This window comes from Camelus dromedarius, chromosome 8, assembly GCF_036321535.1.
Source record: "Camelus dromedarius isolate mCamDro1 chromosome 8, mCamDro1.pat, whole genome shotgun sequence".
Lineage (NCBI taxonomy): Eukaryota > Metazoa > Chordata > Mammalia > Artiodactyla > Camelidae > Camelus > Camelus dromedarius.
Genome location: NC_087443.1, coordinates 51,962,331 through 51,974,448, shown reverse-complemented (window position 1 = coordinate 51,974,448; position 12,118 = coordinate 51,962,331). Strand labels below are relative to the sequence as shown.

The window sequence follows — 12,118 nt, the reverse complement described above, 5'->3', positions numbered from 1 at the left end:
TGTACTGATTATTGTGCAAAGCTTCTTTTAAGCCCCAAGACTTTTCTAAAAGATAGAAGTAGGGAAGACCATGGAATAGTGAAGGAGGAAAAGAACACTGAACTTTCAGTTACAATAATAGATCACTTTGCTAGAAACCATGCAGGGAACTAATTTACATTTTCTCAGTAATATCAGAAGAAATATCACAAAGTCCAAGCACAAAAGCTCACAGCAGAGCTCTTCAGGCTCGTGACTCAGGCTCTTGACTATCAGACATGATTCTAATGGTGATCATGCAATAGGTAAGAATCCAGAAAATAATACAGCAGACAGCTGCTTATGAAGAAACCCTCTGATAAGGGAGAAAACATGTGAAGCAGATACTAGCAGTCAAAAAAGCTTGACGTCTAAAATCAACCTAAACCTAGAGACCACAGTCTTCTAATCTTAATAGGTTCCAAGGGCATGAATTAGTTCCACCAGAGCACAGTAACTAGCATTCCTCATGGTACTGAAACTGATCTGCCCAGACTCTTCTGTTTAGAAAAGCAACAGAATGGTTATAACACACAATTATCTACCATCCCTGCCCCTAATAAGGCAGGAATCACAAATTTAAATACTAATAAAAAAAAAAAAGTCACCTTTCTTAGACAAGAATCAAATGTTAACTGTCCAGACACAGAAAAGAATAGCAACTGAACTGACACTATTTAAAAAATCTAGCTGAGGTCATGAACTGCAGGAAGCTGACTATCTACTTAGCAGGCTCATCCTTTATATTCTTCCCGGAATACTCAACAGTGTGCAGACTTACCAGTCAGCACTGCTTTGGCAGACGGGTCTGCTAAATCCAATGCTGTCCTTCCATCTGTATTTCGGATAGTTGGCTCAGCTCCATGCTGTAAGAGCACTGAAAAAGAGCAACACTACCTTTCAAAATAGTAATTGTGACAATTTGATTTTAGTAAATCACTTTCACAAAAATTCTGGTCCAGAAGTCTCAAAGTTATTTAAAAACTTTTCATATCCTGACAGTATGGTAAATGTTATATTTTAAAGATACAAATATATAAAATATTCCATTATTTACTGTATTAGACCATTAAATAAATATCCCCTAAGCGCAACGTCAGATTTTGCTTTGCAAGTAACTAAGGATGGATAGAGTGTACAAGGAACTAAAAGACAAGTTTGCTTGAAAGCTTGTTTTCTGTTTTCTCATTCCAAATGAACATTGCCTATGCTAGAAAGATTATTCTGTTATAACAGAAATGAAATTTCTAAAGGTATGAATAGTCTAGTAATAGAGATCTGGGATTTAAAAAATAAAAAGTAAAAAACACCACAGGTAAATTCTTAAAAGAAAAAAAGAAAAAGAAAAACAGAAAAAAAAAATTCTCTGCAGGGTTAACAAACCCCAAATCAAAACTGCTACATTAGGGTGGGGGGTGGGAAAGGACAGACTGGGATTTCAAAATTTGTAGATACTGACAGACATATGCAGAGTAGATAAACAAAATTATACTATATAGCACAGGGAAATATATACAAGATCTTATGGAAGCTCACAGTGAAAAAAAATGTGACAATGAATATATGTATGTTCATGTATAACTGAAAAATTGTGCTCTACACTAGAATTTGACACAACATTGTAAAATGACTATAGCTCAATAGAAAAATGTTAAAAAAAAAAAACCGCTACATTATATCTCAAAGCACATAAAAAGAGAAGACTTATGCTCTACTCTGTACATACTGTTATATGTTACATAAAGCTATTCCAGCACACTATAAATAAGGAGCTGGGGAAAGACAGGCAAATAAATACATGCAAAAAGGGAAGCCCAGCTCCTGTTCTTTAATAGGGTTAAGGTTCACTCTACTCTACTATCTGTAACAATGATATCCAAGAGAAATAAAACATGAGTCATAAATGTGAGCTACATATGTAGTTTAAAATTTTCTAGCAGCCACATTATAAAGACGTTAAATTAATTTTAACAAATCTTATTTAAACCAAAATACTCAAAATATTTTTATTTCAATATTTACATTTATATTGTAATCAATATAAAATTGAGGTATTCTGCACTCCTTTTTTTTTTTTTTTGTACTGTCTTTGAAATCTATGTATTTTTCCCTTACAGTATATCTCAACTAGCCACATTACACATCCTCAACTACCATTCTGGACAGTGCAGATCTTTAACTGTATTTGGAAAACTCTACATTAATTATTTGTATGTCTGAAATTGAGGTACCAGAAAAGGATTCTGAGCAGAGGCAGTAGCAATTTAAGATAACACACAAGAAAGAATTGGGCAGAGGTTACTAGGTAATCCTTTTCTTATTTTTATAAATTGCCTAATTTAAACTAAACTGGTCACTTTGGCATAAAGTGATTTGGGGTTTTGGGGGAAAGAAAGAACAATTTAAATCTAGCATAGAGCCCTTGGACTTTCCCTAGTGCACAGAATTGGCTTTCTATCTGTCTTAAAGATTTCAACTGCCCCCGTTTTACATCAGGAAATAGAGGTAAGGTAGCAGAGTCCAAAATCCCTAACTCTGTTAGACTCAGAAAAGTCAATACCCCATTACTGAAAATTCTCAAATAAGCAGCCTTCTCACATATAATTTTCTGTCAGTGATCAGCCTGTCAGGCAAATCCTATTTCATTCGTTAATTTAAAGTATTCTAAATGATTGATATTTTTTTCTTCAAATGCTTCTTTATTCTGCCATTTCTATTCTATAACCATTCTAGTTGCATGCCTGCTTCATTTCTCATGTGCCTTATTCTACAGCTTCCTAGCCAGCCTCCCTAATGCCATCCTTTCTATTCAGCCCTCTACCACATCACTCTTTCTAAAATATACTACTCTCAGCACACAGTACCCTCCTTAAAATCTTGAATGATTCCACATTCTACATAACAATATCAAGCTCCTTAACCTGGAGTCTGAAACTCCTTATAAGGAAGTCCCTACCTACCTTTTCAACCTGTCTCCCCAAGACTTTCTGGGAAGACTCAGGAAGGAGTGACTCAACTCCAGCCTGGTCACTGCACTCACTGTCCTCTAATACTCTCTGTTCACTTCCACCACGCCTCCCTCTGGTTCTTTGTGTGTATTATTCCCAAGAGAATTCACATTTCTAGAGAAGAGGAATTTTGTACTACTCTGGTCTCTAAAAAATTTAAGCCCAGTACCACCTACAAAATAACATTCAGTAAACAGTGGTTGGATTAAATCATGAAGTGTTCTTAAAGATTTAAATTTAGCCTGGCAGAATTTGATCACATTAACAAATAAATTCAATCTAGATTCAGAATAGTTACAAACTACTTTAAAAAAATTCTGGAATGTAAACAGTCTTACCGATGCAAACATCAATCTTTCCTTTAATTGCAGCTTCATGGAGAGGAGTGTAATTCCAATTATCACGAGCATTTGGGTCTGCACCATGTCGCAAAAGGAGATTGACTACTTCAGCATGACCAAAAGAGCATGCATTATGAAGAGGAATAAGGCCCCCATCATCACGTGCCTGGACATTTGCACCATTCTGAAGCAAATATTCAACCACATCTTTCCGCCCAAAACCTAGAAGAAAACAAATTATTCACATTTAAGTTCTCCAAAGAAAATAAATTAAAATAGAATCAGTAAAGTAGAAGCCATGCTAAAATACTTTTAGATGGAAAATAGTAATAGATTCAACAATTCAGGAATTCACTGATAAGGTGAAATACATTGCTAACTAATCTTTATGAGAAAGCCAAAGGGTCTCTCCAATACCTTAGGTCATACTACTAACTTCAGAGAAAGGTTAAAAGTGACTGAAGCCCAAAGTTCAGAAGTTTCCCACTCTACAACAGCATTTCTAATTGCAAATGCAGCATTTTGCATACTTAGTGTGCATACATTATCAGGTATTTAAAATACATGTATCGAACCAACTTGGTAGAATCCCTTTCCCACATCTATCTCATAAAATGTTTCTACTAAACTGGCGGACTCTGGGATAGCAACAACAGTTTGTATCTGTCGATGGAGTGAAGACAGAGGTGATACTAGGCAAAAGTGTGAAATCAGCTGTTTTCACAGGAACCCCTACTTTGCCACTTGTACAACACAAGCAACTTCTTTCTAGGTAGGAGGCCTCCTTTAGAAACCCATGTCCCACAGTTCTGCTGTAATGGCCCCCATAAAAAACAAAACAAAAAAAGGCTGACAACTCATTTACACTGGTTTATGGATTTAGTACCAATGAGTTTCAATCTCTTACCATTCCCACATAATAGCACCTAAAATCTTTTTAGAGTTAATTGTGAAAAGAAAAGGACATGATAAAGCAGATGGGGAAGTATTTGTGTATGTTGGGAGAGAGAGAAAAGACCTTCTCATTCACCCAAAAATTTATCAGAATATTCTTAAAACTACCAATCTTGAATGTAGTCCTTCTAAGAAGACCAGAGTGAAGCTGAAAAAGCAATGACATACAATCTTTCCAAGGTCTATGTCTGGGGCTGGCCTAGCTGCAGCTAAGGTAAGAGTCAGCAGATGACTGAAGAGATTAACTGGATTCTTTATTAGTTTGTTTTGTTTCAATATTGCTAAGCTCTATGTCACAGAAGTGGGTATCTTTGATTCTCTCTATTCTTAGAGAGCTTACAATTTAAGATGTGGAGAAACAGTAAGAACCAGTAATTTCAATACACACTAACTCATTATAGAGGTATATATAAAGTGCTACTACAGCTCAAAGAAGGGAACACCTACATTGGGGGAAAGCAGAGAATAGGAAGGACAACCCCAGAGGAGACTCTAGTGATGATATTGGAGCTGAAGACTTACAGAAAAATTAATGGATCATTAGGAGAATGAGGAGAGGAGAGAAGAGGTAAGGGATGGGAAAAAGCTAAGCAAGGAAAGAGCACTGCACTCCAAGCGGAAGAAAGAAAATGTACAGAGCAAGTCATTCATAATAGCCAGGGCACACAGAATACCCGAAGCCAGATGATGAAGAACCTGAGATGTCCCCCCTAAGGTGGTGTCTAGACTGCGTCTTGTAGACTAATTTTGTTTGTTTGTTTTAGACTAGTGTTTTCCAAGCTACTTTCAGGCAACAGATTTTCATGAAATATTTTTTGGTCTTTTAAAAAAATTGATATAACTTATGTATATGGTTGTATTAATTCTAGGTGTACAACGTAATGATTTAATATTTGTATATACTGCAAAATGAACACCACAATAAATCTAGTTAACATTAAGATCTACTCTCTTAGCAACTTTCAAATATATAATGCAATATTATTATTAACTATAGTCACCATGTTGTACACTACATCCCAAGGACTTATTTATTTTATAGGAAGGAATTCTATCTAAAGGAAATTTATATCTTTTGACCACCTTTACCCATTTCACCCATCCCTGCACCTCTGGCAAACACCAATCTGTTCCCTGTATCTATGAGTTTGAGTTTTCTGTTTTAAGATTCCACATGTATGGAGAAGGATATAGCTCAAGCGGTAGAACGCACACTTAGCATGCACAGGGTCCTGGGTTCAATCCCCAGTACATCCTCCAATAAATAAACCTAATCTCCACACCCCCCCGGCCAAGGATTCCACATGTAAGTGAAATCATAGTTGGTCTATTTCTGTCTGACTTAAATCACATAGCATAATGCCCTTAAAGTCCATCTATGCTGTTGCAAATGGCAAGATTTCATTCTTTTTTACGGCCGAATTATATTCCACTGTGTATATATATGCCACATTTTCTTTATCCATTCATCCCTGGATAGTCACTTAGGTTTTTTCCTTGGCTTGGCTATTGTAAATAATGCTGCAATGAACATAGGGGTGTGTAAATCTTTTTGAGTTAGCATTTCCTAATAAAATCTTACATAAAATACCAATATGTGTCTTGTTTGCTGCAAAATATCCAATGCCTAGTACACAGCTGGCTCTCACAGAGTTGCAAATTAACTGAATTCAATTTAAAATAATACTATTCAGGTTGAATCCTAGTTCTCCTTCACAAAGATCCAAAGGAAATTATCCCTATATTCCAGAGGCATCTCTTAGAAACAGTCTGAAAAATACTGCTACATCAATGGTCACTACAGGACAAACAAATACCTATCTATATCTATACCTACATATGTTTATCTACCTATATCTATATCTGTATCTCCTATTCTGTACCTTCCTTTAAAAAAAATCTAGAAATAAACTATTATCAGCATCTATTTTATGGATTTCAAGTATCAAAACTTAACAGTTCTTTTCTCATGAGTAGTTAGTAGTTGTTTCTAATCTTTTGCTACTGCATACAATGTTGACAGGAGTAACTAAAGAGAGAAGAGAAAACTGACAGCATCTGGTGACTTCTTTAATTTGGGTAAAGGAGAGAAGGAATGGAGATGATTATCAGATACCTAAGATACAAGGTAAAAAAAGAGGTTTTGTGAGATAAGGTAATTTGCTTTTGGAAATGCTGAGTTTGAAAAACAAATGCCCAGAAAGTAGAAGGTTCTGGGCATCTTGAACTAAGGAAATTAGTCTGAGCTAGAGACTGACATTTTGGAGTCATGACCATAAAGATGGTGTTTGAAGCTATGCACAAAAATAAATGAAGTTGGAGTAGGGAGTACTAATTTTCTACCTGTTTTGTTGAAAGAAGTGTACTTTTATCTAAGATCTATGTGTTCTCACCTTGCACTGTGGTCCTTTCTTACCTTTTCAAGGTCTTCATTCGCTCCTCACCCACATCAATCTCTCCCTTTCCACCAGATCATTCCTAACAGTATGTAATATGTTTTGTATCTTCCATTTTATTATTATTTTATTCACATTTCCATTTCTCTGCTTCCCTGCATTTTCAAACCATTAAGGACTGTCACCAATTCTTTATCTTCCATTTACATTTCTCCCAAATATAGTTTGGGTTCTTCTTTACAACTGCTTTCATCAAGGCCAGTAACAATCTCCATGTCTCCAAGCCCAAAGAACATGTATGTCCTCATCTGACTAGACCTCTCAGCGATATTTAATGACTACTCCCTCCTCCTTGAAACATCCTCTCCAGAGTTTCCATGACATCAGACATTCCTGGTTTTCCATATCTATTCATTTAACAAACGATCAGGGAATATCAACTATGTAATGAACATTTTTCTGGGACATACCAGTGAACAAAACAGATGAAATCTCTGCCTTTGAGGAGTTTCTATTCTATGGAGGTGAGGGAGATAAAAAATAAATGCATAAAACAAGTATATTAGAAAGTAACTAGAAAAAGAGCAGAATAAGGAGTGATCAGGGTGTATGTAGGGGGAGGGGGTCATAAAGTTGAGATTGTGACATTTGATTAAAGATTTCAAAGAAAGAGAGCTAACCTTACTGAGCAACAGTAGGAAGGGCAGAGTGACTGGAGCTGACTGAGGAAGGGGTAGCATAGAGGCAAATGAGATTAGAAGCAATGACAGCCAGCCAGCCAGGTAGAGAGACTTGAAGACCACTGTAAGAACCATGGCTTTTTTACTGTGAGGAAAATGGAGAGTCACTGCAGGGTTTTAAGCAGGTAAATTAAATGATATGACTTATATTTGAAAAATACCCTCTAATTGTTGTGCTGAGACTAGATTTAAGGGGGTTTAGATTAGAAGTAAATCAGACTATGGTGGTTTGGACCATAATGTAATGGCAATTGTCAGAATAATAAGTGGCAGATTCTGGGTACTCTGAAGGTAAAGCTAGCACAGTTTGCTCATAGATTGGATGCAGAGTGAGGGTAAGGGTGAGGAGGTAACAGAGGCTGGGGGCAAGAGAGGAGTCATGGGTGACTCCAAGGTTTCTGGGCTGAGAAACGGAGGGGTGAAGTTTGCATCAACTCAGATTAGGAAGGCTACAGACAAAATAGGTTTGTGGCAGAAGATGAAGAATTCAAATTTTGGACATGTTCTATCTCCCTGGGGGCTTCTTGGTTACTCCACCCAATTTTTAAATGCTGGGATTCCTCAAGACTTGGTTCTCTACCCATTTTCCCCTCTTGGATGATGTCATCTACTCCTATGGCTTTAACTACCACCTAGATATACACAACCCTCAAATTTAAATCTCCAGGCTAGACTTTTCACCTGAATTCCAGACTGTTTACTGGACATATCTCTACCTGGATCTTTCAAAGGCATCTCAGATTCAACATGTTCCCTAACTTCTCTTCACTTCCACCGACACTGCCCCAACCCAACCACCACTGCCTCCAGCCTGAACTATTGCAAAAATCTCCAACTGGGCCTCTCATTTCTACCTCTGTCCCCAGTGGTCTTTAAAAACAATCATCATAGCATACCCCTGTTCAAAATAATTCATTGGCTTCCCACTGATGCTCTTAGAATAAAATCCAATCACTCTACTGTGGCCTACAAGGCCTGCTGCATGAACTGGCAGTTACCTACTTCCCTAAGTTATAGAACTTCATTACATACCACTCTCCCCTTTCTGAACTATGATCCAGCTTGCTTTCAGTTCATCGAATATGCCAACCTTCAGCATTCAGTGGTACATGCTGCCCATTAGCTTGGACTGTTCCTCCCTTGCTCTCTGCATCCCTCACTTCTACTTACTGTCTAATCTAAATGTCTCCACCTTAGGGAGGCCATCCCTGATCATCCTATCTAAAGCAGTCCATTCTGCACAACCATACATCCAATTCAGTTGGTTTTCCCCTCTCCTCCACTAGAATGCAAGATCTGGAGGAGGAGGAGGATGACAACGACGACTCAGAAACTTTTGTTCATTGTTCACAACAATATCTTCTGGCACTTATTAAAATTTGTAATTACTGTTTTGTACTTATCTCCTAGGCTCTTCAAGTTCACAAAGGGCAGGAGCCATGTCTATCTTAGCTCATCATTACTTCCCCAGGGTCCTTCACACTGCATGGCACATAGCAATGTTGTTATTTGCTGAATTAATATATCACAGCATGAGAAAAGGAGACTGACAATTAAAACTTAGAAACTATGGCACTGTAGAAGCCAAATAGAAAATTTCACAGAGGAAAAGGCCAAATTTGCTGCCACTATGCTCTGACCTGAATCTTCCTTATCACAGCCTGGGCACTGTTGAACACACTGTCCTCCTCATGTAAGCCACTCACAGCTGCCCCAATCAGTGGTTCTGCTATCCCACCCACTTAGCATCCATTCGGAAGAAACACTTTTAGAAGAAACTTCTTAAGTTGGAGAGTAAGAAAAAAGGAATCAAAATAAGAAAAATTAGTAAAGATATCTCTTCCTTTGGAAAGTTACTTAATGTAACCAAGCACTTAGAGAAGGGTCACTATTTCTTCAGTGGTAATCAACACATCTGAAGAAATCAAAGTGGCAACTCACAGAGTAACTTCCAAAAAACGGAGTGTGAGGTGGGCACTATCTCTAGTTGTTACAAGAGATGGAGTCAATTAATAAGATAACTGTTCCAAAGGATTGGTGACCTGAAGAAAGGTCAAGTCTGAAGAAAGGTCAAGTGTAGCCTTTTGTAAAAATATCATTGGGAACAGAAGAAGGTTGCTTCATTTTGCACAGCAAAGGAAACCATAAGCAAAACAAAAGGACAACATTAGGAATGAGAGAAAATATTTGCAAATGATGTGACTGACAAAGGCTTAATTTCCAGAATATATAAACAGCTCATACAACTTAATAATAATAAAAAAAAAAGAGCCAATCCAAGAATGGGAAGATCTAAACAAGCAATTCTTCAATGCAGACATACAAATGGCCAATACATGAAAAAAATGCTCAGTACCGCTAATTATCAGAGAAATACAAATCAAAACTACAATGAAGTATCATCTCACACCAGTCAGAATGGCCATCATTCAAAAGGCCACAAATGACAAATGCTGGAGAGGCTGTGGAGAAAAGGGAACCCTCCTATGCTGCTGGTGGGAATGCAGTTTGGTACAGCCATTGTGGAAAACAGTATGGAGATTCCTCAAAAGACCAGGAATAGACTTAACCTATGACCCAGGAATCCTGCTTCAAAATGACACCTGCACCCTAATGTTCATAGCAGCACTATTTACAATAGCCAAGACAGGGAAACAGCCTAAATGTCCATCAACAGATGACTGGATAAAGAAGATGTGGTATATTTATACAATGGAATACTATTCAGCCATAAAAACTGACAACATAATGCCATTTGCAGCAACATGGATGTTCCTGGAGAATGTCATTCTAAGTGAAGTAAGCCAGAAAGAGAAAGAAAAATACCGTATGAGATCGTTCATATGTGGAATCTAAAAAAAAAAAAAAAAAAAAAACCAAACAAAACATAAATACAAAACAGAAACAGAATCATAGACATAGAATACAAACTTGTGGTTGCCAAGGGGGCGGGGGGTGGGAAGGGACAGACTGGGATTTCAAAATGTAGAACAGATAAACAAGATTATACTGTATAACACAGGGAAATATATACAAGATCTTAATGGTAGCTCAGAGAAAAAAGTGTGGCAATGAATTATATATACGTTCATGTATAACTGAAAAATTGTGCTCTACACTGAAATTGGATACAACATTGTAAAATGATTATAAATCAATAAAAAAGTTGCGGTATATTTATACAATGGAATGCTACTCAGCCATAAAATAAAATAAAATAAAATAATGCCATTTGCAGCAACATGGATGGACCTGGAGCTTGTCATTCTAAGTGAAGTAAGCCAGAAAAGGAAAGAAAAATACTATATGATATCACTCATATGTGGAATCTAGAAAAAGAAAGAAGACACTAATGAACTTATCTTCAAAACAGAAACAAACTCATAGACATAAAAAAAAAAATTACAGTTACCAGTGGGGAAAGGGGGTGGGAAGGGATACACTGGGAGTTCGAGATTTGCAAATATTAACTACTACTATATAAAATAAATAAACAAGTTTCTTCTGTATAGCACAGGGAACTATGTTCAATATCTTGTAGTAACCTATAATGAAAAAGAATAGGAAAAGGAATATACCTATGTGTATCTATGACTGAAACATTACACTGTACATCAGAAATCAACACACTGTAACTGACTATACTTCCATTCAAAAAAAAAGAAGAGGGTTGCCTCAAACCAGAGTTAAAGAGAGACAGAACCAATACCGATGTGTATGACTAAATACTGAAACTGAAATTTTAGCTAAGGAGGAGATATGGGTAGACAGGTTAAGGTGATTTTATCTACATAGTTACCAACAGTCCAAGACACAGATAACTTCTACTTCAATAACTGTAGCAAATGCCTCCCTAGCCTTTAAGATGTCTGAAACCGGTCTAGAGTGACAGAAATCAGCATGTTTTCAAGCCACATTGTAAGGACTATAATATGTGTGTAGAAGTCATCCTGAAAGAGTAGACAGTTTGAGATTTTCAATGTTTGAAGCCATTTCTCGACATGAAAGGACATTATTTACAGGGGGTCAGTAGATAGCTTTTTCAAATTTTAAAATATACTGTTGGAAGTTTGGTAAAACCTTTAAATTTAAGTGGCTTCCCAAACTTTGAGGGCTAATTCCTGATGAAATCCACATTCTTACAGTCTCGAGTTTCAAAGCACTTTTGTTAAGTACTCATTTCTTGAAGAAAAAATAGCTTTGCAAGGTACATTCTGATCATGCTCTCACTGGCCAGGTACAACACGAATAGGCATATCTTTAGAGTCAATGCCAATCTCCATACACTGAGGATCTCTTTACAAAGGAATCAGAAGGCTACAGTTAGCAGTCATGGCTGCTCAGGATACATTGTGGTTGATTTTCTAATTATGGAACAGCAGTCATCTTCAAATATAAAAATTCTGATGAAATCGTACATTGAGTTTGAATCTACTATAAAGCCCTGACAACAAAACAAGACAGGTTTATCTGGAAAGTAAATTTGCGGATCAATAAACTGTGTTACTTAAAGGCAGTTATTGGGTTCTGTTCATTTCTGTTAACTGGCCAAGGCCATTATCTGGCATGTAGGAGGAAATGATAAACATCTGCGTAGTGCATGTCTAATACTTTGTTGGAACAGTAAGCAAATGACCGACAGAAAAAATGGAATTAATGAT

At 36.9% G+C, this 12,118-nt stretch overlaps 1 protein-coding gene across 2 annotated transcripts in view; it reads right to left on the bottom strand.

Moving 5' to 3' along the window:
• TNKS2 (tankyrase 2) overlaps nt 1-12,118 on the bottom strand; it is a 56,617-nt gene that overhangs the window by 39,429 nt on the left and 5,070 nt on the right. For both annotated transcript variants that reach the window (XM_031461381.2, XM_064488217.1), the window contains exons 2-3: nt 3,365-3,589; nt 800-895 (exon numbers count right to left, since the gene is read on the bottom strand). In XM_031461381.2, the coding sequence (XP_031317241.2) occupies nt 800-895; nt 3,365-3,589 (321 nt within the window). The remainder of the gene's footprint in view (nt 1-799; nt 896-3,364; nt 3,590-12,118) is intronic.